A 27,574-nucleotide genomic window follows, 5' to 3' on the forward strand; every position below is an offset into this window, starting at 1 on the left:
TGAAAACACAAGAGTTGGAATTTTATGTTCCAATTGCATGAGACATTGGTGATGCCAAATGAGGAGTATTATGTGCCGTTTTAGTCACCTACCTACAGGAAAGTTATCAATATGATTGAAGGAGTGCAGAGAACATTTACAAGGATATTGCCGGGACTTGAGTTAGAGGAAAAAGGTTGAATTTATCGATGGAGTGTCAAAGAATTAGGGGAGATTTAGTGAAGGCATAGAAAATTATTAGTACAGATAGGGTAAATGAAAGAAGGCCTTTTCTACTGAGGTTGGGGGAGATGAGGTCACGGGTTAAGGGTGAAATGTTTGAAGAGAACATTTAGAGGTTCTTTTTTACTTTGAGGGTGGTGAGTGGGGAATGATCTGCCAGTGAAAGTGGTAGATGCGGATTTAATTTCAACATTTAAGAGAAATTTGGATTGGCACATGGATGGGAGAGTTACGCAGGTCTATGGTCCGGCCACAGGATAATGGGACTCAGCAGAATAGTAGTTCTGCACAGACTAGATGGGCCTAAGGGCTTGTTTCTGTGTAGTTTTCCATGTTCTATCAGTCTTGCTCTTTTTGAATAAAGTGAGTTTTGGCAGCTGATAACTGCCCGTTTCCTTCAATTTAAAAAAATTTCTATAGATAATTTTGTAGTTACCATGGTAACTTTGAAAGATAATCTACAGCAGCCATTCTCAACAGGGGCAATGCAGCCCCTCTGGGGGGGCCACAGCACATTTAAAGGGGGGGGTCCATGGACTGAAATTATAAATTTTTTTTTTAAAGTAGTTTGTAGGAGAGAAATACAGAAGAAACCAACTAAACGACTGCTTCACAGGGAAGGATTGTGGGGGGGGGGGGGGGGGTGGGAGGGAGCAGAGTTCTAAGGAGGCCATAGCCAAAAAATGTTGAGAATGGCTGATTTACAGTAACCTGATAAACCACAATAGACTGAAAAACCTGTGTGGAAATTTAGTTAGTCCAAGATGTTTTGTATTTCGACACAGTGGTGTTAAAGAATCCCATGTGATGAACTATATTTGTAGATTTATAGCCTTTAGGTTGCTTAGTGGTACTTACTGCATTAAGCTTTCTATCACAGTCCCTTGAGAGTTGGATACAGACCTCCTCAGCTCGAGTTTGACATGCCTTTTCTACTCTTGTTTTCCATTCTGTTTGTATTATGGATTTCCATGCCGTACATACTTTTCTCATCAGACAGAAATTGTAATGTTTTTCAGCCAGAATATTGGCATAATCCTTGAAACAAATAATCCAAAATTAATATTCAACTCTCAAATGAAAATGAAGGTACACTATCAGTAACTATTACAAAATTATAGCAGATATTCATTCACCTGACACATCTGAAATTGTATACTAAAGAATAGTCATATGTGATGCATTGCTGCTTTGGATCAGTTGCAACGTGAGGCAGTGCACAAACTAATCTTTAAATTTGAGCATAAAAGTACATCTGCCTGAGATTACAATTTGCTTTGCCTTATTTATGCAAGATTGATCCTTCAAACAATTTAAAAATTACTACAATGCTTTTTTCCTCTCCCAGTCCAAAAACAAGTATCTAATTGTTGAACTATTACAAATGTCCCAGGCAAAAATTGATTTTCATTGTACAAATAGAATTTTATTTAACAGGTAATTATCTTAATTAGGATGATCAATTTCAAATAACTCCATTAACAAGTTTCAATTATACTAAAAATATCATACTCAACTATTGAAATTGAATAGCACTGACACATAGGATGCAGGTCTTTAGATAGCTCACTTTATGACTATTTCTGTGTCAGAAATGGTCACTTCTGCAAGTCCTCATTTTGACAGTTTCTTCCTTTCTTATAGTCTGGTTTGTTTGATGGGTTCCAATGCCTTACCAACACATTACACCAAGAATCAGATCTTAATTATTACTTCATCACATTATGTCAGTTGATCTCATTCTAGAGATATTCATCCACATTAACATTTCTGGGGAAGAGAAAATGAGTCCCACACTGAAATATTAATTGTTCCCTTTTCCAAAGCTGGTTATTGAACCCTGGAGACTCGTGATGTGGGTAGCTAAACTCATCTGAGACTTGCCATGCTAGATGCCATTGCATAAAAAATGATTTAGGGGTGAAAGTATTTGCACAACTGATCAAAATAAAAAGCTGAAATTTCAAAAATATTAATTAAGATGTACCCTAAAATAGTAACTAAAATTTCATTCAAATGTAATAGATTATTATACTAAAGTAAAATAGTTCAATGCAAATATACACTTGATCTGGGGTTAAAATTATATTAAAATGCATGCACAAGAACATTTAGCCTATTATATTATAGTTGGACAAGTAGGAAAGTTCACATTGTGAGTGAAAATATGAAGTACCTGTATCCACTTTGGAAATGTCAAGACCAAGTGGAGGAGATTTTATTCTCCCCAGAGAGGATCAAAACTCAGGAGACTGGTTGTGGAGACAAAGAATTAGGTGTATTATTGTCATGGTTTTTCAAATTTATTAAAATCAGCATATTTAATTAAGAATGTTTATCAAAAAGGCAACCATTTTTGAGTTATACAGGGGCTCAGGTCAACTGAATATACAGATTTTATTTAATTTAAAAGTTCCATAACAATAAATAGAACACCCAGTTCATGTCACTGAAGTAAAACGCATTCCTTTCTTTAATTAAATTCTATTTTAAAAAAACCTTAATTTTGTTTCGGATTATTAGTTTTAAATATTGAAATAGAAGTTCACTAAACAGTTCAGTGTGGATATCTGAACATACAATGGTCAGTATCCCTCAAAAATAACTGAAGGCCACATCCAACAATATCTTGCACAAGCACAAAATTAAACTCTGTGGCGGCCCCTCGCAGGTCCCTTGGGGTGCCTCACAACATGAAGGACAAATGCAACGATCCAGTAGGCTGCATGAGGCCCACAGTGCTGCCCTCCAATTGGCCACAACCAAAGCAGTCTAAGTGGTCTATAAAGGAAACCGGATTGCAAATGCACCAATCAGCACTGAGGGGGCTTTGACCACACTCCCAGTTTGAGACTAAAGGCAGGGCTGTGAGCCCAATAAAGATCAGTGTTAACTGCACTCAACTGGGGTTTGTGTCATTCTTTCTGGGAACAGCGTGTTCTTTCTGAGCTAACCTGCATACAGCTATACCCTCTCTTGTGCTATAGGCTCTGCAGAGCCATAGCTTGAGGCAGCTAGCTACAACTCCATAAATAAAATCAAACATTTCAGATACTACAGCTATATCGATACACATCTCTCGAAATACCTGCCTTGTGAACCAGTTGAATTGTTCCACACTTCTGCAAATCATGCCCACCATTTGTAACTGATGACATTGAAGTCTAAAATTAGATTTGTCACTTGCCAAACCAGATACAAAAACATTATTATTTGCAGAGTGATACAAGGTCAACAAAATCACACAAGGATTACATATTTCAGTAAAATGCAATCATTAGAGCTAAATGAAAATAAGAGATTAACAAAAGCTTATTGTAGACTTAATACTCACATTTCAAATTATATAACATTATGTCAATACCATTCCTCTACCTACCTAATGTTCAATCTTTATATCCTGCCAACAATATACCAATTAATTGCATATCATGAGTTGAAACTCTTGTTTAATGTTTTTCTTTCTATACCAAGGGTGGCATGTTCTTATTAAATTAACTAAAGCAAAGAATATTCTTAAATACTACATGATTGCTTTGATGTTTTTCTTCGTCAGAAGGATCTTTTATTCCTTGGCTTCTTGCATAAATAAATGCACATTTAAGTTTACCATGCCCTTTTTTTTTTAAAAAAAAAACCCTATTTTTAAATTCACAATGTTTTTGATTCTCCAATACTATTGCTTAAAAACTTAGTATTATCTCAAATGAACATATTGGGGGAATTCTACAGAAATTATCGACATCAAAAAAACTTCTCCTTGACAGCAATTATCCACCACGTCATCAATTATAGTGTCCAAGATTGCATGGCAAAGAAATAAGCATATTTAATTAGAAATGCTAATACACTAAGTTTCCCAAATTTTTCTTCTCCCAATTAAAATAGGGTTTAAGCTAGAAATAGCTGGCAGGCAAGTACATCCTGCTTTAACTGGACATTTTTTTGGCATGCATTCAAACATACTTCCGCCTTTGCTTCTGAATGTTGAAGTCGCCACTGCGTAAATCTACGCATCAATTCCATCTTCTCTTTTAGATTCTTAAGTCCTTGGATCAAATTGGAAATCACCTTTGCAGATTAAAAAAAAAATAATTAGTCACCCTCATATTTTTAAATAATTTCTAAAAGGATAAGTGGCTAAAAAAAACTTTACACACTACCATACTTTCAATTAGAACAGTTTATTTTACTTTATAAATTTAAACAACCAAATAAGATCAAGATTAAACAATTCTAGCTTATAACTTGCATCTAATTTCCTTTACCCCTTTTTGATATTTTACATTTCTAAAACATGGAGCATAGGAATCTGGGCACCTCACATCTATACTTTCCTAACCAAACTGAAGATTAAGAAAGGTCAGAGAAAGAACTAAGTAAGGTTGTTTAATGCAACATTAAATCAGAACCAAAGAGGGAAATCAATACTGGATTAAAATAAATACAGTCCACCAGAGCAACACTGCTATTTCAATGTTTTCATTAGTGCTCATCTGTGCAGTCTGCATGGCATTGCTACTTCCTCACAGGTGCTAAAGAGATGATGATTATAGAAGAATTGGGAGGATAATTGAACTGAATGAGAGAATAGTTACCACAAAATGTGAGGGAAATGACTGCTGAGAGCAGGCATGATAAGCAAGTCTCTTATTGCAAGGAAATAGGGGGAAAATGTTCTGAAATATCTGATAATAATGAGGGGAATGAGACTTCAGATTGCAACCAATGCTATAGATTGTTTATCTGTAATAATTAACACAAGTCAAACAACTTGAATCCAATTAAAATGCTTGCAGATATTATTTGGTTCCAAAGGAGGTCCTTTACACATGTTCAAGTCAGATCTAGTTTTGGAAGGCCTTGCTTATTGTAAGATGAAACATCACTCCTCCAAAACAGCTCACGGCCGCTACCCCCCCCCCCCCTTCTCTCAATGCAAATGAAGGAAACACCATGTACATATATAAATATCTTCAATGATCAAGACAAACAGATTACATGAGCTGAAAATAGTCCATAAAAGAGCTCCATATTTTATGAAAATTAGTGTTAGCATACAATGTGAACCTCATGATCTTTTCTAAATTAAGACAAGACATGACATAACTATTGAATACTAGTGGGTGGAACAGGATCTTTCCATCTAAGCTGGCTAAGAGTTGTAAATAGTATGACTTGATGATTAGATGAAGAAAATAGCTCGTTAATATTATCTAATACTCCAAACAAAGGCGTTATAGGATAAGGTTCAATATTGTTGTCAAAATACAAAATAAAATCTCCCTCCAATAAGGTTCAAGAGCTCGACAAGACCAGAACATATGTATCAAGGTTGCTTTCCTGACATTACATTTGTCACATCGGGGATTTATATCAGGAAATACTGCATCTGGGATAATTTGCCTTTAGATATACAAGTCTGACATACAACCTTGAACTGAATAAGCGAATGTCAAGTACATAGTGAAGTAATCCCAATTTTTGTCTGAGATAGAAAACATGCTCCCATGTTCTTTTTATCTTATCGAGGAAAACCTGATGTGATTTTGAAAGCATGTCATGCATATAACCATTCTGGAAGGGTTGTAATTTGAAAATTACATCCACCTTGTTACATTTACAAGCCTTAGGAAAATTTGGTAATTGAATCTGTAAAAAAAATTTCTGATCTGCAAATAACTAAAAAAATGTGAATTTGGTAAATTAAATTTTGCCGATAATTGTTCAAAAGACAAGAGGCACAACTGTCAACAATCAAGTCTTGAAAACACTGAATACCAATTGACAAATGTCGAATTATATAAAGGAAGAAGAAATATATAATTAAATGATTGTGGCTGGTATGCCACTGTGAGCAAAAGAAACATGCTGAGTCGAGCAGAGTTTTAGTCCAACTGATTTACTAATTCAAAATCACGCGTTTAAGAGGCCTGTGCTTCCCAGCGACCCTTGCACCCTGCGGAATGGAAGCAATGTTGGCTTCTGGACTGAGGCTTTGCCCCACACTGAGAATCCGCATGGATGCTGCTGGCTGTGGACCTGCTCATAACCACTGGAGCCAGTTTGCTTGCTGCATGAGTGAGCCTCTACATGCCAATTTAAAACCTTTTAAATCAAAAAAATTCCTGAATTGAAATCAAATATACAAGGAATGTTTTACTACAGGGCTGTATATCATTCTGTTAACTTTAGCTAAAGAAAAATGAAGTGCCACTCCTAAAAAGAATAAAATGGAAAACTCAGCCAACCTCAAATCCAAAGAGAACCAAACTGGGCGGTCCAATCTACTAAAATATTGAATCCAAAATAAGATAAAATGTATATTGATTGTCCAGTAATAGCATCTAACATTTGGCAATGCCTAGCCCTCCATTCCTTTTAAATCTCTGCAAATGAAGCTTATTCAGCCAAGGTTGTTTGTTTTGCCAAATATAGGAAGATCTAATATTGTCAAGGGAATCAAAATTGACTTGGAGATGAAGACAAATATAAAAGTTTGGGTAAAATAATCATTCTAATAGAGTTAATACGACCAACTAATGAAATAGAAAAAGGTGACCATCTTGGCAATGTCTGCTTAAATTGTTTTACTTAATTAAGAACATTTTCCTGAAATGTTTGTGGTTTTTCCTGACTATAATTCCTAGTTAAGTACAAGTAGTCCCTGACTTACAACTGTAATGGGGACGGGAGGATTGGTTACAACTCGGAGTTGGTCATAAGTTGGCGAATGGGGACTTCAGGCTGCCGCCAGGAGTGGGGACCACTGTATATAATACTTTTAATACAAAATATAAATTTGTACAGCACTTTTAATAAAGATTTTTAAAAATTTGGTCATATGTGAGGGTGCACATAACTTGCATAAATCGGAAGTTGAGGTAAACGGATTCTTAATAGAATTAAAAGGGATATTGGCATAGAAAGGCAATATCAGGGGAAAAAAACTCACTCTTGTGCAAGTTTAGTTTATACCCTGAAAAGTGACTGAATTGCATCAATAATAACAGCATAAAAGGAATATACACTTTTGGATTTGAGACAAATAACAGAAGGTCGTCCACTTATAAGGAGACCTTGTATATCCCACTGGAACTCCTGGAGATGTCGTCAGAATCACGAAAAGCAATAGCTAATGGATCTAAAGCTAAAATCAAACAAGAGGAAACTGAGAGGGCATCCCTGCCTAGTTCCACAATGTAAGTTAAATAAAGTAGATGGTTGATCATTCATAACAACAGATACAGAAGGTGAATGGTATAATAATTTAATCCAAGAGATAAAACCAGGACCAAAATTGAATTTTCTTAAGATTTCAAAAAGGTATTGTCATTCAACTCTGTTGAAGGCCTTCTCTGCATCCAGAGATAACACTCTGGAATTTTAGAAGGTGAATATATTATATTTAATAATCTACGAATGTTAAAATGGGAGTGACGATTTTTAATGAAACTGGTTTGATGTGAAACAATCAAAACTAAAATATTCTGCAGTCTGTTAATTAACATCTTAACGACGACATTCAATAGTGAAATAGGTCTGTAAGAGGCACATTCAGTTGGATCTTTGTTCTTTTTTTAAAATTAGGATATTGAAGCCTCAGAAAGTTTTGGGCAGAGTGCCCCTTGCAAAGGATCCAGAAAAGATAGTACTTAATTGAGAGGACAAGAAGTGAGAAAAGGATTAGTGGTAGGAGCTTTAAATTATGTTTTTTTCTTACAATTTCCTTACATAATAATATTGTTTAATTTTTCTATTATTGTAAATCTTAATAAAAATATCTTAAAAAGAAAGAAAATGCGGAATATTTAAAAGGTAGCCTTTTTCCTGCATCAGCATTGTCAACTATGCTATAAAGATGCTTCCTAATCCTCTTTAGCTCATCACCAGTATACAGATATTCTTCTTCTTTGGCTTGGCTTCGCGGACGAAGATTTATGGAGGGGGTAAAAAGTCCACGTCAGCTGCAGGCTCGTTTGTGGCTGACAAGTCCGATGCGGGACAGGCAGACACGTTTGCAGCGGTTGCAAGGGAAAATTGGTTGGTTGGGGTTGGGTGTTGGGTTTTTCCTCCTTTGCCTTTTGTCAGTGAGGTGGGCTCTGCGGTCTTCTTCAAAGGAGGTTGCTGCCCGCCAAACTGTGAGGCGCCAAGATGCACGGTTTGAGGCGTTATCAGCCCACTGGCGGTGGTCAATGTGGCAGGCACCAAGAGATTTCTTTAGGCAGTCCTTGTACCTTTTCTTTGGTGCACCTCTGTCACGGTGGCCAGTGGAGAGCTCGCCATATAACACGATCTTGGGAAGGCGATGGTCCTCCATTCTGGAGACGTGACCCATCCAGCGCAGCTGGATCTTCAGCAGCGTGGACTCGATGCTGCCGACCTCTGCCATCTCGAGTACTTCGACGTGAGGGGTGTAAGCGCTCCAATGGATGTTGAGGATGGAGCGGAGACAACGCTGGTGGAAGCGTTCTAGGAGCCGTAGGTGGTGCCAGTAGAGGACCCATGATTCGGAGCCGAACAGGAGTGTGGGTATGACAACGGCTCTGTATACGCTTATCTTTGTGAGGTTTTTCAGTTGGTTGTTTTTCCAGACTCTTTTGTGTAGTCTTCCAAAGGCGCTATTTGCCTTGGCGAGTCTGTTATATAGCCAATCAATAAATACATCATCAAAAACTGGTGAGAATGTTTCACTGTTAAGAAAAGAAATGAAACAGAAGAGGATCAGATTTAAAAGATAGTTTAGCAACTGGGTCGCAATGCGAAATGAAGAATGAGGAGATGATCAGACATAGTCAAGTCGAGGTTCAGTAATGACCATCGCATTAATTGAGCCAGTTCAATTAAGCTTTCGGTGAGCCACTACAATAGCTTATTTTTGGAGGAATGTAAAACATGGAACCCTATTGAGAGGGTGATGAAATATTTGGAGATGTTTTTAGGAGATAAATTGGCAAAATTAGAGTAGGTTACATATATACACACACTTTAAAACAGATCTTATTTGAAATACTGAAGAATTCATATTCAGTGACTTTACAGAAACTATGGAGAATGCTATGCACATATCACAAGTAGGTGCTAATTGAAATGATATCATGAAATGAATGGACTGGAGTCAGGCTGTCTGTGTTTGGACCTTCTAACCTCTCTGCAAAGTGTTCACTCAAAGGTCATTGAGAGATTTGTTTACCTAAAACAACAGATGGGACAAGAAGACTGACTCATTGTTTGCTGGAGAAGGAGGGGATTTTGCAAGTGAGAGAGAGAAGGACATGTGGCTGGGAGTTGAAATCTTAGAGAGAGGGAGAGACTGAACATTGTCAACCAGGAGACGTTTGTTGAAACTGAAACAGAAGCTCCAGAGTGGCGGATGGCTGGAAGTGCTATCTGTCTGATGTTTCTCTTGGAATAAGAGGAACAGAAAGGAATTCTGTGGTAGCCTAGTTGTCATCTGGAGAACCCTGATGGTGCAAGTTTCATCAGCAAGACATTGAGGTGACTAATGGTGATACCTCAGTTGTGGAAATCCTGGAACAACACGTCTCTCTCTGCAAACCTACAAGAACATTCCTGAGCAGTAAACATTTACCTTTCGAGCACCAAAGCCTGGTGAACTTTATTCATGTTTAATTCTGTGCACAGTATAAGAATTACCTGCAACCAGTGTACTTGGAAGAATGAGAAGTGAGAGTGAACTGTGAACCAAAGAACTTTTCTTAAATTTACACACACATCACATATATGTGCGCTTAGAATTAGAAGGGGGTCAAGATGGGTAGTTAAGTTAATAGTGATAAGTTTAAGTTTGATTGTTTTCATGTTTAAAGATAATTAAAAACAACTTTTGTTTAAGTAACTATTTGTCATGGTGAATATCTATTGCTGCTGGGTTTTGTGGTCCTTTGGACTCGTAACAATAGCAAAAGAATTATTACAGCCTTCAAGCAAAGTATAATTATCAATTTTGAGCAGTATAGCTTTAAAGAGTATATTTATATCTGGGAAAGATTCACTGAACTTTGAATCAATGATTTAGTTCACAAACTTGCATAACCTTTGAGGATATTTGCTCCACTGTTTCTTCAAAGAACAGTCTAAAAAATTTGACACAGATGCTTTTCCTCCAATAATGTACATACACCAGATGTATTAGTTTACTACTCAGATTCCTGAACTCAAAATTTTGCAGTTTTGGCAAGAAACCATGTGGTGAAAGCTTAACACAAAGCATTTCAGCATCTTGGTGAGAGCATTCACTATAATAAATGCATATTTTATGGAGTTAGTCCTGCATTAAAGAACGTTATGAATAATCATGGGGAATTTTAACGTGAAAGTAGATTGGGAGTCACATCAGTACAAATCTTTGGAGAGAGAGTTTGTGGAATACCTATAGTATGGCATTTTGGACCAGCTTGTTGATGAGCTCATCAGAGGATCAGCTGTTTTGGATTGGAATAATCCACATGTGATTGGAGAGCTTCAGGCAAAGGAGCCAGAAGAGATGAGAGAGGGGAGGGGTGGTAGATTGTAATTTTTTTTTTGCATCAGTATTTACTCAGGAGACAGGCAGTAAGGAAGTAAGGAAAACAAGCAGTGAGATCATGGAACCTATACAGATTAGAGGAGGAGGTGCTTGTTGTCTTAAAGCAACGAAAGGTGGATAAATCCCCCAGGCCTACCAAGAAACTCCCTCTGACCTTGAAGGAAACTAGAGTATAAATTGCAGGGGCTCTGGCAGAAATATTTAAAATTTCCTTAGCCACAATTATGGTGCTGGTGGTAGCTCATATTTTTTCCATTGTTTAAAAAAAAAAGGCTCCAATAGTAACCCTGGAAATTGTAGGCTGGTGCGCCTGACATCTGTAGTAGGCAAGTTTTTGGAAGGTGTTCTTAGGTATTTGGATAGCCAGCGTCTGATAAGGGACAGTCAATATGCTTTATGCTTGGTAGGTGGTGTTTAACCAGGTTTTTGTTTTAGGCTACGAGGAAAGTTGATGAAGGTTGGGCACTGAGGAATGTGGTTGTACAGGGGAATCTGGGAATACAAATACATAATTCTCTGAAAGTGGTGTCATAGTTAGATAGGGTTGTAAAGAGAGCTTTTAGCATGTTGGCCTTCATAAATCAAAGTAGTGAATATAGGAGTTGGGATATTATGGTAAAATTGTGCAATACATCAGTGAGGCCAAATTGGAGTATTGTGTGCAGTTTTGGTCACACAACTACTGGAAAGATATCAATAAGTTTGAAAGAGTGCATGGAGGATTTACTAGGATGTTGTCTGTACTTCAAGAATTGAGTTACAGGAAAAGGTTAAACAGATAAGGAATTTATTCCTTGAAGTGTAGATTTGATAGGGATATTTAAAATTATGAGGAGCCTGGACAGAGTAAATGTAGGCAAGCTTATTCCACTGAGTTTGATGGGATTAAAAAGCAAACTGGTTTTTAGCATAACCTGATAATTTCTAGATGGAGTCACGACAGTGACAAATTATTGTATGGTAAAAGCATTGACAAAGCTAAAAGAGAAACGCTCTGATCCAGTTCTCTCCAAAAGTTGCTTTTTGATTACACCTGTGCTGGCTGGCCTCCTGGCATTTCAGAATGTCAGAAGATCACAAGACAAAGGAACAGAGCAGGCCACTAGGCCCATCAAGTCTGTTCCATAAATCTACTGTGATGGAATATTTGGGAATGTTTTTGGGAGATAAATTGGTAAAATAAGAGTAGGTTACATAGATGTTATTTGAAATACTGAAGAATTCATATTCAGTGACTTTACAGAAACTATGGAGAATGTTATGCACATTTTACAAGTAGGTGCTAATTGAAATATCATGAAATGAATGGACTGGAGTCAGGCTGTCTGTGTTTGGACCTTTTTGCAAGGCTTCTGACCACTCTGCAAAGTGCTGGAGAAGGAGGAGGTTTTGCAAATGAGAGAGGTTGGCAGTTGGAATCTCAGATGGAGAGAGAGACACACACACACAGCTGAAACAGGTCAGCCAAGAGAAGTTTGTTGGAACTGAAACAGAAGCTCCAGAGTGGTGGATGGCTGGAAGTGCTATCTGTCTGATGTTTCTCTTGGAATAAGGGGAACAGAAAGGAATTATTTGGTAGGCTGAAAGAAAGAGGTTATCATCTGGAGAACCCTGAGAGGGCAAGTTTCATCAGCAAGACTGAGGTGACTAATGGTGATACTTCAGTTGTGGAAATCCTGGAACAACAGATCTCTCTCTGCAAACCTACAAGAACCTTCCTGAGTGGTAAATCCTGGTGAACTTCATACATGTTAAATTCTGTGCACAGTATAAGAATTGCCTACAACCAGAAAACTTGGCAGAATGAGAAGTGAGATTGAACTGTGAACCAAATAACTTTTCTTAAATTTACACACATCACACACGTACGCTTAGTATTAGAGGGGGTTAAGTTGGGTAGTTAAGTTAATAGTGATAAGTTAGAGTTTGATTCTGTTTTCATGTTTAAAGATAATTAAAAACAACTTTTGTTTAAGTAACCATGTCATGGTGAATATCTATTGCTGCTGGGTTTTGCTGCTGCTTGGAGCTTGTAATACTACACTAAGTTACTCTACACCAGCTCCAATTTACAGCCTTTTCCCCATATCCCTTAATGCCCTCACTAATGAGATACTTGTCTATTTCTTGTTTAAATACTCTTAGTGATCTGGCTACCATTGCTGTATGCAGCAGTGAGTTCCACAGATCCATGACCCTCTGGTTAAAGAGGTCCTTCCTCATCTATGTTTTATGTTGATAACCTCTAATTTTCAGACTATGACCCCTTGTCCTTGATTCACCCACCAAGGGAAACATCATACCCACATGCACCCAATCTAAATCTTTCAAAATACGAAATGCCTCTATGAGATCTCCTCTCATTCTCATTCTCCTATACTCCAATGAATACAACCCAAGAGCTGCCAAATGCTCCTCATATGTTAGCCCTTGCATTCCAGGGATCATCCTAGTAAATCTCCTCTGCACCTTCTCCAACAACATCACATCCTTTCTAAGATAGGGGGCCCAAAACTGCACATAATACTCCAAATGAGGTCTCACCAGTGACACATAGAGCCTCATCAACACCTCCTTACTCTTATACACTATTCATTGAAATAAATGCCAACATAGCATTTGCTTTCTTCAAGCCCAATTTCACCTGGTCATTACCTTTTAGTCTTCCCTGCATGAGGACACCCAGGTCCCTTTGCACATCCAAGGTCTGAATTTTCACCTCATCCAAATAGTATTCTGCCTGTTTATTTCCACTGCCAAAATGTACAACTGTACATTTCTCTATGTTAAATCTCATCTGCCATAATTTTGCCCAGTTTCCTAATCTGTCTATATCCTTCTGCAACTTTACGGTTTCTACTACACTTCCTACTCCGCCACCTATCTTGGTTTCATCCACAAATTTATACCACAATCCAAATCATTAATATAAATTGTAAGCAGCAGCGGCCCCAATACCGACCCCTGCAGAACACCACTAGTTACAGGCAGCCATCCAGAATGGGAATCCTTAATTTCAACCCTTTGCTTCCTGCCTATCAACCACTTTTCTATCCAGTTTAATAACTTCCCTGTAATTTCATGGGCCCTCATCTTATTTAGCAGCCTAAAATGCAGCACCTTATTGAAAGCCTTTTGAAAATCTAAATAGATAACATCCACAGCCTCTCCCTTGTCTATCCTACTTGAGATTTCTTCAAAAAACTCTAATAGGTGGGGGCGTGGCAAGATGGCGTAGGGAACAGACGTGCCTTCCAGATCTCTCCTGACTCTGATTTATTGTTTTGTCTTTAAGTGCCCGTTAAAGTTCTTTTAAAAGTTTATAAATAATAAGAGGTGTTGGATTAGTGCCTAATGGTTTATAGGGAAAAAAAAGGTAAAAGAAAACATCAACAGACTGTTAAAAAACTACATTTTCTGAAATTGTCTGAGCCTACTTGTTTACAAGAAGCCAGGACTCAGCGTAGAATGGATCCAGAGGAAGATGTACAGAGTTCGGCATTGAAGCTCCGTTTTAAGCCGGTGAGGCTCTCTGAAGGTCGCACTCAACAGCTTTCAGAACAAAGGGCTGGACAGGTGCCAGTGTTTCGCACAGTGGCCACTGCAGGTGTTGTTGCTGAGGCTTTGACAGTTGAATCAGCTGGGGCGCCACCAGCTGGAGAGTTAAAGAGCTGTCATTCGACTGCTACAGTGGTGGCACTGCAAAATGCATCTTCAATTACAACGGTTTTTCCAGACATCGATTCAGTGAAGATGATTAAAGAGATTTGGCTTAAAGATAACCCTGATCTTCAGTTTCCTGGCATTGCTGGGGGGACTTTGAGAGGGATTTTTATACAAAGTCAAACTGCTAGAAAAGATACTAAATTAAGGGAAGGGACAGAAGATCCCGTGGTCTCTAAGGAACAGCAAGACCCCATTATGCCTGAATCTACTTCTGTTGAAATGTCTGTTAAGGATCTTGAAGATAAGATATATTCTGTATCGAGTCACTTAGCTAATTTTGTGAACCTGTTTATTTCCAAGATTAATGCGATGGCGGAAGTCATTAATGGACCTTTTAAGCTTGAAACCATTGAAAGATTTGAAATGCGTGATCAAGGTTTAGTCGATGCACAGGATCAACTGCAAGATGAAAATAGAATAATTGAAACATTGCAGATCCAAAATTAAAATTTAGCAAAAAAGGTTGATTATTTGGAGAATCAATCTAGACGGAACAACGTTTAAATTGTTGGTATGCCAGAAGGCATAGAAGGACCAGATCCAAGAAAATTTTTTACTAAATGGATTCCACGAGTGTTAGGACAGGATAAATTCCCTGAAGGTTTAATACTGGAACGTGCTTATAGAGTTTCAAGAAAATCTTTTTCAGGACAGAATCCAAGATCTGTTTTGATCCGTTGTTTAAACTATTGTGACAGAGAGACAATTTTACGTACGGCTATTAGAAATGCCCAGCAAAATAGATCTCCTTTGATGGTTCAGAATAATCCTGTTTTCTTCTATCAAGATTTGAGTCAAGAAATTATGTTTCAACAACGCGAATTTAATTCTGTGAAAGAACGGTTGTGGAAAAAAAGACATAAGGCAACATTCAGGTATTCTGCGGTACTGAAGATTTTTTAGGATGGAAATTAGCCAAAGTTCTTTGACAATCTTAAAGAGGTTATGGACTTTGCTCAGTCTCTACCAATCATGCAGTTTCAGGAACGATGTAGTCCTTCAAGGTCTCCAAAGAGAGTAGAGATGTAAGGTGGGATCCAGTTTTTTTAAAAGAAATGGAAGCAATGGTGACCGAAGTGGTAACGTTGATTTAAAAAAATAAATCTTTTATCATTTTTTTTGAGAAGAGTTTAAATAGTTTAAATAATGATGATAGTTTAATGAAATGGGAGTTGGGAGAGGGAACTGGGTGGGCACTAGTTTCCAGAAGTCATCAGGTACCTGTGAGTTATCTCACACCCAATATTTTGGGGGAGTTACCGCTTTGGGCGGTTTAAACAGGAGGAGGTAGTTGTGACCTCCGACCTGTTTTTTTTTTCTTTTTAATTTTTGGGTTAAGAAGTGAAGGTTTTTTTTATTATAATTTTTTAAAAATAAATAATTTTTTTAAAAACTCTTTTTGTTTTCTGATTGTAATTGAGAGGAAATTGGGAGGTTTTTTTCCTCTCCTTTTTTTCTCTTTTTTTTGGGGGGGGTTTTTCTCTTTTTTCTTTCTTTTTTAAGAGGATGATGTCACAGAAGATAATAAGTCAAAAATTGAGGATGTTGAATTAGATGAAGAGGAAGATGAGGGGAAAGGTGATAAGAAGAAAAAGAAGAAAATTAAGTACAAATTACATTGAGGGAGAAGAGTTTAATAAAATTAAGTTAATTTCGATAGAGAATTTTGAAGATGTTATAAATGAAGAATATGGAGAATTTTATAAGAGTTTGAACTTTTTTCTTTTTTTTTCTTTTTTTTATATAAGGGGAGGGGAAGGGAATAAAAAGTTTATCTGATTGTTTTTCTAAGGAATGTTTTTGTTCTCTCGATGAATTATAAAGGAAACTTGGTATTAATGGAAATTCTGTATTTATGTATTATTAATTATGATTTTTTGTATAACAGATATGTGGTTGATATATGATTTTAATATTTGAATTTAGTTTTAAAGTGGATTTCATTTGTTAAATACATGTATTATGTTTGATTTAAGTATATGTTTAAGGGTATTATTTTAGTATTGATTTTTTTTGTTGTTAGTAATTTTTTTTGTTGTTAAGTTTTATCTTTTTTGTAAGTGGGGCTTTTTCTATTTTATTTACAACATTGTTAATTAATTCTTCACTCTATTTTGGGGGGAGGGTTGGACTAATTTTAAATTAGATGATTAATGTTATGTTATAATTATTGAGGTGTTAATTTGTGTAGTTTAAAGATGTAGTATTCTAATTTTTATTATCTTATTTTTTATTATTTCTTTCAATGTAATTTTTATTTTTTTCATGTCATAAAATTTTAAATAAAGTTTTAAAAAAAACTCTAATAGGTTGGTCATGTAGGTTCTACCATTTAAAAAAAACATGCTGACTTGGACCTCTCCTGTCAGGCATCTCTAGGTATTTCATCACCTCATCCTTGACGATCGACTCTAATATCTTCCCAACCACCGATGTCAGACATGGGTTGACTCTGCAGTCTGCTCACTGCACTGAAAGAGCGACCATGATTTTTATTCATGAAGGGATATGTGCTTTACAGACTAAGCCAGCATTTAATTGCCCATATCCAACTGCCCTCAAGAAGGTGGTGGAGAGCTGCCTTCTTGAACCATTACAGTCAGCGAGGTGAGTGAAGATTTTGACAAAATGACAGTGAAGAAAATGCAATAGTCCCAAGCCAGGATGTTATGTGGCTTCAAGGATAACATTAAGGGAGTACTGTTCCTGTAGTTTTACTGCTCTGGTCCTTTTAGCTGGTTGATGCCATGGATTTAGAAAGTGCTGTCCAAGGATTCTAGACAAGTTGCTGCATTGCATCCTACAGATGGCACAAATTGCTGCCATTGTGCACCAATGGTGAAGTGAGAAAAGGGTTGTGTTTGGGGTTCCTGTCAAGAGGATTGCTATGCCCTGAATGGTGTCAAGCTTCTTGAGGGTTCTTGAAGCTGCACTTATCCACACAAGTGGTCAGTTTTCCACCACTCCAATGATGAGCCTTGTAGGCAATGGACAGGTTTTGGGGAGTTAGGAGAGTTTCTTGTAAAATTTCTCACCTAACCTCTTATCAGTATGCTGGGTATATAGCCATTTGAGTTTCTGGTCAATAGTGTGGATATTGAAAATGGGACCACTGTGATGGCAATGCCAAAGAATGTCAAAAGATGACAGCTTTAATTTTACTAATGGATATTATCTGGCATAAATGTAACTTGCCAACTATCAGGCTAGACCTAGATATTGTCCAGGTCTTGCTGCATTTGGTTATAAACTTCTGACCTTATGATTCAAGGTCATTGATGATTGAATGTCATTGATAGCCACTGCAGACTCTTAAAGCTCATGAATTGCAAACAAAAAAAATAGAATTGGTGTTTAGAACGCACGAGGTTTTAAAAAGATGCATGTGACTGTTTGAGTAAATGACTTTTACTGAACTTCAACTTGATGACGTCTGATCATTTTCTTGTTTATTTTGCACTGCAACACTGTGCTACATTGGTGACCCTGAAGGGCCCCAAACAGAATTTGGGCCCAAACTGCCTGTCATTTGGACCACTCAACGAGAAGTTTGGTTCAGGCAGGCTGAGGCACAGTTCCACATTCGCAAGATGGAAGCAGACGTCACTAAGTACTATCATGTGGTAAGGGCCCTCGACCAGGACACATCCAGTTGAGTAGTGGATTTCCTTCAGGACCCTCCAGCTCTCGTTAAGTATAAAGTCTTAAAATCCCTCCTCCTCTGGATTTACAGTCTCTCACAATGTGAATGAGCTGTACAGCTCCTCCATATCGATGGTCTGGGGGACCGCGCCCTTTCAGAGTTAACAAATGACATGTTGGCACTGGTAGAGAGCCGTAGGCCTTGCTTGCTCTTCAAGCAGTTGTTTTTAATCGCATATACCCGAAGACAGCTGCCTCATGTTGGCTGACGAGAACTTTTGATAACTCTGTGGCACATGAAATAGCAAGGCACAAGACCCACATAAATTAATGTTACATCACACCCAAAGGCCCAGGCTCTAAGGAGTACTGGTGTCGAGGGCGCCCAATGCCCCCCTCCCCCCGGAAAAGCACGACTCCGTGACTACAGCCAAGGTGGCTGTACACTGTAACAGCCTAATCTACGTCTGGGATGAACTCTCTCAGCGCAATTTCTAGTCGAAACGGATGCAGAGGTTAGTGTCCTTCCTTCTTTCAGGCTTTGACACCTGTACCAGGAGTGCAGGTCCAGTGCTCACTGCGGTGAATAACAGTTCGATTTGTGCATATCCACTTGTTGTATCTCCTGGGCGTTGCTGGGTACTGACTTCCTCAGAGCCTACTCACTGATGGTGGACTTAAAAGGGCACCAGTTGGTGAACACAATGTTCCAGATTTCCCACCTTGGAAAAGCCAAACTACCTGCCCCGCACCTAGATGCCATGGAGTACTCGAACAATGAATTTGCCAAACTTCTTGCGGAATTTCTAGACATTGTCACTCCCCAGTTCTCCATTGCCACACCCAAACATAGCGTCGCACACCACATCCTCACCCAAGAACCTCCACTACATGCCCAACACCTGCTGCTTGACAAGATGTCGCTTGTAAAACAAGAGTGTCACAAAATGGAGGAACTTGGAATCATACGCAGGTCTGACAGCCTTGGTCTTCCCCGCTGCATATACTGCCCAAAGCCACGGGAGGCTGGAGACCTTGTGGGGATTACAGGCATCTCAATGACGCCACCACTGCAGACCACTACCCTGAGCCCCATATACAGGACTTTACAGCTAATCTTCATGGGGCTCGGATATTTTCTAAAATTGACTTGATGCGTGGGTACCACCAAATACCTGTAAATCTGGAGGATGTTCCCAAGACCGCCATCATAACACCATTTGGCCTCTGAATTTTTGAGAATGCCTTTTGGGCTCAAAAATGCTGGAGAAACATTCCAGCGACTGATGGACGTAGTGGGGCATGGCATGAACTTCCTTTTCGTATACTTGAATGACATATTTGTTGCCACCCACTCCCAAAAACTGCAACATGTGCATTTACTCTGCTGCCGCCTATAGGAATTTGGACCAACTGTGAACCCTGCCAAATGCAAATTTTGGCAGTCCTCTATCAAATTCTTGGGACATCAGATCAACAGCTGGGGTGTCGTTCCAAGGTGGAAGCCATCCTCAAATTTGCAAGGTTCAATACCATCAATAGACTCCGGGAATTTGTGGGATGGTCAAACTCTATCGTCGCTTTCTACCCTTTGCAGCTCATATTATGAGACCCCTCTGACCTCATGTCCAGTGATGCCAAAGAACTTGAGTAGACAAAGGAAACGATGGTAGCATTCCACCAGACCAAGATGCCCTAGCAAAGGCAACATTGCTAGTCCATCCACAAATGGATTCACCAACCGCCTTGATGATAGACGCATCCAATGTGGCAGTAGGTGAGGTCTTGGAACAGTACACCAATGGACAATGGAAGCCTCTAGCATTTTTTAGTTGATACCTCCACCCTCCAGAAATGAAATACGCCACATTCAATAGGGAACTGCTGTCGCTGTAATTAATGAACAGACACTTTTGCTCTTTTTTTTTTTAAAAGGCAGGGACTTCACGCTTTTTACTGACCACAAACCGCTAACATTCACCTTTGCAAAGGTGTCAGATCCCTGGTCAGCCTGCCTGCAATGCCATCTATTTTACATAGATGAGTTTTCAACCAGGATTAAACACATCTCCAGTAAGAGTAATTTGGTGGCTGATGCCCTGTCCTGCTCCTTTGTTCAAGCAATACATGGCCTCTTTCCAGGTGTAGACAACTTGACGTTTGCCAAAGCTCAGCGCCAGGATGACGAATCCCTGGCTTATAGAACTGCTGTCACAAGCCTGCAACTCAAGGATGTAGCCTTTTGGCTGCAAGGTACCACTCTCCTCCCGTGCAACGTTTCCACAGGATAGCCTCGCCCTATTGCCCCTGCTGCGTGAAGATGTTGCATTTTCGATACCATTCACAGACTGTCCCACCCCTCAATTTGAGCCAGAGTCCACCTGATACCCGACAAAATTGTATGGCATGGACTCAAAAAGGTCACTGGTGACCTTATCCTCCTGGGAATAACATCAGCACCCAAGGAGGATCTCAACTCTTCAATGGCAAAGTTGGTTTAATAGAGCCCCGCTCATTGTATTTGGGGAGTTCATGCCCTCAACACATGGACAGGAGGTGCCACCAAATGAAGTCTTTGACTGCGAGAGTGGCTTGGAAAATTGGCCCCAGTTCCCACATCAAGGCATGGAACCATAACATCCTTCATCTCATAGGAACTCCAGGTCTGTGAGTTTGTGTTTGTGCATAGAGGTGCACACGAGTCACCCTTACAGAGGCTGTATTAAGGGCTTCTTCAGAGTGCTACGAAACGATTGTACAACTTGAGTACTGGACATTGGGGGACATCCAGAGACATTTATGACTGACTGACTAAAGCCCGCTCATCTTGATCGGCCCTTGTCGTGACCCCTGATCTGAAGGCATGGACAACCGCCCAAGAGCTCTTCTTTGGCTTGGCTTCGCGGACGAAGATTTATGGAGGGGGTAAATGGACAGTAAAAGCACCAGAGGTTTAGCCTTCTATTGCTGGTTCAGGGTGGGGGCAATGTAGCAGTTCACCGGAGGCTTAATCAAATCAGTTTGGGAGTTCCAAGTGATGACATGACGTAATAATGCAATAACATCATTTTGGAATGTGTGGGGTTTTACAAAGCTGTATGCGACTGTTTGAGTAAATGACTTTTACTGAACTTTGACTCCACAACATCTGATAATTTTCTCGTTCTTCATTTCGCACTGCAACATTGTTGCTACACACGTAAAATTAATTTAAATGATAAAAATACTGGCCTTTCTTTTCGGAGTCAACATCTCTATTTGAAAGACCAGAAGCAACTGCAGTTTAGAGGAGCAGTGATGAAGGGAGAAGTTTCAGGATCCTTATATAGATTACAACGCACTGAAAAATTAAGTCTTTGTATTTCGATATAGTTAAAGGTCAGATATTGCCTCTATATTTCATTCTATATTCCACTCCACTAATGTTGGGCTATGCCATTTCTTAATTCAGAGTCTACAGATATGAGGGAGTTTCAAATTCTTTCTGGATAACTACAATTTTATTTTCTGAAGGAAGTTGATTTTATAACAATAGCTAACTTTACATTTTTAACTATTAGACGCTGCTGACAATAACGAGACAATTTTTTATCTTCACATAATATCGTGGGAATTTTACAAAATCAATTTGACACAATATTTTTTTCCATAACAATGACTGTACCTCATCTTTTCTTCGAACAGAATCTTCATACGTACAAACGAGTTGGTTTAAGTTCCGAGTCTGGCAGGCCATCTCTGCAATTTCAGCTTCGTGCTTCTCCTTTTCCACTTTCATTTCCTGCTTATGTTGTTCGATAACAGAAAGTCGCCACTGACGAATTTCAGATAGAATATTGGCCTTCAAAACACATCATTTAAATTTATATAATTAAGCAAGTATGACTTTTATTATTCACTACTAGTTGAATACGCAATGATGCAGGACCTTTATTTACTTGTCTCTAAATTTAAAAGTACTCAAGTCATTGAAGAAAGGGTAAAGTTGTTGCAAGATAGCATTATTACCTGCATGCAATGTTTCTTAGCAGGTTATCCAAATCAAATTTGAATTGTTCACTCTGCACTCTTATTTCTACAACTTATTTCATTAGCACTTATTTCATTAGCACTGTTCAGGCTGGCTTAAGCTCATTTGGCAGTGTTAGGCAAGGAGAATAGTACTCAAAAGATATACAACAGGAATAGGACGTATAAAATGTACCAGAACTAGAAATAGAAAAAGTAAGGGCATGACCAAGCTAAGAAGGGCTCAAAGAGGATCCAGGTTGCTGGGGTCACTGGGCAATTTCCAAATCTGCAGATATGAAAACTTGGACATGTAGTGAGCAGTGAGAAAGATAGTGTAACCGATCTGTGATAATATAAATCCTTAGATTTATGTTAAAACTATATTTTATCTAAATATGGTTTAATAAGCTAGTTTGTGTAGTTATAGGGGGACAAAGACATTTTAAACACACGTGATTCTTTGAGAAAGAAGACAGAAGCCAGTTTGAGACAAAAATGATGCAGATTGAAGTTAGATTTATGATGATTCTTGAGATATTGAAAACAATAGATTAATTCAGAAGCACCTGTATAAATGCACTGCCATTTTAGTTCTGAGGAAAGCAGATTTCTTGGAGACACAAGTGGACTTAAATGCTTTTAGTACATTTGTGTCAAAAGACCTTATGAGCTTCAAAGAGAGAAATGATGTCATGTACCATATGACATGAAAAATGGGCTGGAAATATATTACCCAATTTAGGATCAGTTCAGTTTTTCAGGAGTAAAAACTCGGAATCTTGTGGAAGACAGGGTTGAATTACAGAAACCAGAATAGGAGCTGTTGTGGGTTACTCCTGGAAAAAGGGGAACACAGAAATAAGGAAGACCATTTCACTATCTCTTTGTAAAAGGACAGAATTCTACTGGATTCATTTTTGTATGGGCACTTTGTTTAACCTTGTAAATTCATCGTGGAAGAAAATAGCCACATTCACTGTCTCTTTGAAAAGATGGCAGATTCTTCGTGTGGGAAAACAGATTCCAAAATCTTCAGTGAAAAGAAGCTTTGATCCTGGAAAGAAAGGAATTGTATTCTCCTTTTCACAGGAAAATGGTCACTTCTATTTAAAGAATACCTCTCAAGACATCTCATCAAAAGAATTGTAAGTGAAGAGGCCTGAAGATACAATGTTTAAAAGCACTTTTTAATTATTTCTGAAGTGAGAATTTAAGACCTTCAAGCAAGACTAAAATAATGCGGTTTTTAAAAATTGACTTTTCAGAGGGGGCTTTAATTATGCACCCACACATTTTACATTTGCACACAGTGGGGTTAAATTTAGAGTCAAGTTTAGAGATAAGTAAGAAATGTTATCTGGCAAATAGTTTAATAAAAACAATTATTTTGAATTTACCATTATCTGGTGAATTTTCCATTGCTGTTCCTTTGTTAGTGCTAACAAAGTCCCTTTAGTTCCAAATAAAATTAAAATGGTTGTTAGTCATAACAATACACAAAGGATGCATTTAGGATGAAAGAATGGCTAAGTCAGTGGCTGATGAAATTAATGCTAAGAATTATAAACTGCATGAAAGAAAAGTGTCAATATAAACTGAAGGGCATAATTTTCAAAGGACATACAAGAGGCAGAACCATTTTCTTTGCCTAGTCCCCCTGACCTGCAACCAATCCATAGTCCTCCACACATCTCCCATCCATGTACCTGTCCTAATTCTTCTGAAATGTTAAAATTGAGCTAACATTCACCAACTCAGCTGGCATCTCATTCCACACTCCCACCACTCTCTGTGTGAAGACTTTCCCGCCACACCCCCCCATGTTCCCCTAAATCAGTGGTTCTCAACCATTTTCTTTCTACTCTGATACTACTTTAAGTACTTCCTATGCCATAGGCGCTCTGTGATTAGTAAAGGATTGCTTTAGGTGGTATGTGGGTGGAAAGAAAAATGTTTGAAATCCACTGTTTTAATCATACCTAATTGACTCGTTATGTGCATGGTTTCATATCTCCAAAGGAAATGGGCCAATGACAATTTTTCTCAAGCAAAATATATCCGTAACAATTGGGTCTAGAGCAGTGATTCTCATCCTTCCCTTCTCACTCACATACCACCTTAAGCAATCCCTTATTAATCACAGAGAACCTTTGGCATAGGGATTACTTAAAGTGGTATGTGAGTGGAAAGAAAAAGGTTGAGAACCACTGCCCTCAACCTTTCCCCTTTCACTCTTAACCTATGTCCTCTGGTTTGTATCTAACCAACCCTCAGTGGAAAAACCCTTTCTACATTTACTCTGTCTGTCCCCATCATAATTTTAAGTACCTCTATCAAATCTCCCTTCATTCTTCTATGTTGCAGGGAATAAAGACCTAACCTGTTTAACCTTTCCCAGTAACTTTGTTCCTGAAGTCCAGGCAACATCCTATTAAATCTTATCTGCACTCTTTCAATCTTAATTACATTTTTCCTGTAGTTAGGTAACCAAAGCTGCACACAATACTCCAAATCTGGCCTCATCAATGTCTTATACAACTTTCCCATAACATCCCAACTTCTATACTTTGATTTATGAAGGCCAATATGCCAAAAGCTCCTTTTACAACTTTCAGGGAATCATATATCTGTATTCCGACATCCCCCTGTCCTACTGCACTCCTCTGCATTTACCGTGTACGACCTTTCTTGGTTCGTCCTTCCAAAATGCAACACCTCATACTTGTCTGCATTAAATTCCATCTGCCATTTTTCAGTTCATTTTTCCAGCTGGTCCAGATCCCACTGCAAGTTTTTAAAATCTTCTTTGCTGTCCACAACAGTTTGGTGGGGGGGGTGTGGTGGGGGGGAGTTGTGGGAGGAAGAGAACAAATGCACTGGAGATCTAAGGCTTTAAAAAATAAAACTGAGTGTACAAATGCAAGGAAGTCATGATCAACTTTTCTAAAACACTGGTTCACATGAGAAGGGGTGAAGTCTTCAAAGGGTGCACAAAATTTACTTTAATGACTTAATGGATAAAGAATTTAGTTGCATGGAGAGTTTGAAGAATCTGGGGTTGTAATGTCACCCAACAGAAATTTACAAAATAATTCAGGGAATAGAATGTGTAGCTAGAGAGAATCTTCCATTTCCAGAAGAATACAAGAACCCCAGGAAGTAAATGGACGACAATTCGCAAAAGAATTAAGAATGATAATGGTCTTAAATGCACTGCAGGATAGTAAACAGATTTAACTGACTGTTCAATAAAAATCTGAAAGAAAATATGTTGCAAGATCTGGGGAGAACACTAGTTGGATAGTTCTTATATTAACTGTAGAGACTTGCAGGTCAAATGACTCCTTTCATTAAAAACCACTGTGATTCCCCCTCTGACTTCCCCCATGCTCCCCTCTCTTGGATCTCTTCCTACCCTCCACCTCCTGATCCACCCCATCCTTCCCCAACTACCCCCCTCCCTCCACACTATCAATAACAAACACCACCCCCCCCCCCCCAAAACCCTGTCTGGTCTTTACCATCCTCTCAGACCCATCCCTCAGTGAAGGCCTCACCTTTTCCCACACCTCAACATGGTTAACATTAAACTTTTTCTATTGGCTCCATCATGACTACCTCTACAACCAGGATTCACCACCCACACTATTGACCCTCTCCCGTTTCAAACCTTCCTCCTCCTAGACACATTGTTCCAGCCTTCTGTCTGGTGCCTTATATTTCCAACTGCTGCCAAGATATCAAGCATTTCGACCACCACTCCCCTCAATCATTCCAATCTTGTCCCCTCAGATCGCCTTGCCCTCCACTCTCGCTACAGTAATCCTGATCTCACCATCAAACCCACAGACAAGGGTGGCACTGTGGTCTGGCACACTGACCTTTATCTGGTCAAAGCTAGACAACAACTCTCAGGTTCGCCTTTCTTAACCCTCCAACAGGACCCCACAAAAACTCAAACCACTCTCTGAACTCATTACTTCCGGTCATCTTGCTCACATGGTTTCCAACATCTTTGTTTTCCAAGCCTGCATTGTCTGGTTCTGCCCACTATCCAAGAACCACCAAAAAAATAATTCAGGGAATAGAATGTGTAGCTCGAGAGAATCTTCCATTTCCAGAAGAATATAAGAACCCCAGGAAGTAAATGGACCACAATTCACAAAAGAATTAAGAATGATAATGGTCTTAAATGCACTGCAGGATAGTAAACAGATTCAACTGTCTGTTCAAGAGGAAACTAAATAAAAATCTGAAAGAAAATATGTTGCAAGATCTGGGGAGAACACTAGTTGGATAGTTCTTATATTAACTGGAGAGACTTGCAGGCCAAATTACTCCTTTCATTAAAAACCACTGTGATTCTCTCACTTAATTCCTTAAGTCAGCATTTTAAACATTCTTAATCCAGTCAACCACAATTCTTTGTTTAAATACAATAAACGATGACACCAGTGCCATTAATGAAACTTAAACTTTACTGACCTTGAGTTGGTCACTTGCAGTGTTCAGTATATTTTCTACTTTATCTAAATTTTCTTCTGCAATAGGTATATGAACTACTCTTTGAGCCATTTCAGGTGGTCTGGTTTCCGACACATGTGAAGGGGTTCTTTCAGAATAAATAAGCTCTTCTAATGGCAAAATCGTATTTGTTATAGGCGAAATATTTATCTTCTCGGAAATCTCCAAGCCTGTAAAACAGGAGCAGAATGTTCGATCAATGCTCTCTCAAAATGTGCACAACTTGAATGTAATTAAAAGAGATAAATATTAATGAAATAATAAAAGTGGGCAACAAACAATACCATACACGAATCCTTAAAGTGACCCATACATCCAGTTGGATTATGAAAATTGAAATTCCCAGTTTACAATCTGGTTTAGTATGAGATTTTAGTACATTGACAAAAAGTTATGAGATTAATAATATAAATGCAAACTTGAAGATACCGCACAGATCCTAATAAACTACATTTCATTTGCATTATCTCAAGAGAATCCCACTGAACAAGTTTTGCATCTTATAAAATCAATGACATCACAGGTGTTAAATACATCATAAAGGGTGCTGTATTTAACATTCATAAGGTATTGAGCCATGACATCATAATACTATACTGACCGTTTTGTTAAAGTTGTAAAGCACTGTGAGTGGTGATTAACTGCATTCATCATTTTATTGTCCCTTCTCTGCATTTAGAGCATGAGCACCACTTGACTAAAGTATTTTTTTGGAGATTTAAAATAGTTTAACTTGTGGGACCTCCAACAGGACCCCACAAAAACTCAAACCACTATCTGAACTCATTATTTCCGGTCATCTTCCTCATATGGTTTCCAACATCTTTGTTTTCCAAGCCTACATTGTCTGGTTCTACCCACTACCCAAGAACCACAAATTTAATTGCCCCAGCAGACCTA

At 38.5% G+C, this 27,574-nt stretch overlaps 1 protein-coding gene across 11 annotated transcripts in view; it reads right to left on the minus strand.

The window, feature by feature from the left end:
* Positions 1-27,574, minus strand: part of poc5 (POC5 centriolar protein homolog (Chlamydomonas)) — a 103,090-nt gene that overhangs the window by 47,505 nt on the left and 28,011 nt on the right. For 10 of the 11 annotated variants that reach the window (XR_011357565.1, XR_011357577.1, XR_011357575.1 and 7 more), the window contains 4 exons: positions 26,636-26,844; positions 21,804-21,980; positions 4,189-4,293; positions 1,081-1,260 (listed from right to left, as the gene is read on the minus strand). Coding sequence is in view for 8 of the 11 variants with exons in the window: in XM_069937583.1 (XP_069793684.1) it covers positions 1,081-1,260; positions 4,189-4,293; positions 21,804-21,980; positions 26,636-26,844 (671 nt within the window). In the remaining 3 variants the exon portion in view is untranslated. Of the gene's footprint in view, positions 1-1,080; positions 1,261-4,188; positions 4,294-21,803; positions 21,981-26,635; positions 26,845-26,963; positions 27,184-27,574 lie in introns of those variants that run through there. The other variant, XM_069937621.1, reaches the window with a different exon arrangement.

The sequence above is a fragment of the Narcine bancroftii genome, chromosome 1 (genome assembly GCF_036971445.1).
Source record: "Narcine bancroftii isolate sNarBan1 chromosome 1, sNarBan1.hap1, whole genome shotgun sequence".
Classification (NCBI taxonomy): Eukaryota; Metazoa; Chordata; class Chondrichthyes; order Torpediniformes; family Narcinidae; genus Narcine; species Narcine bancroftii.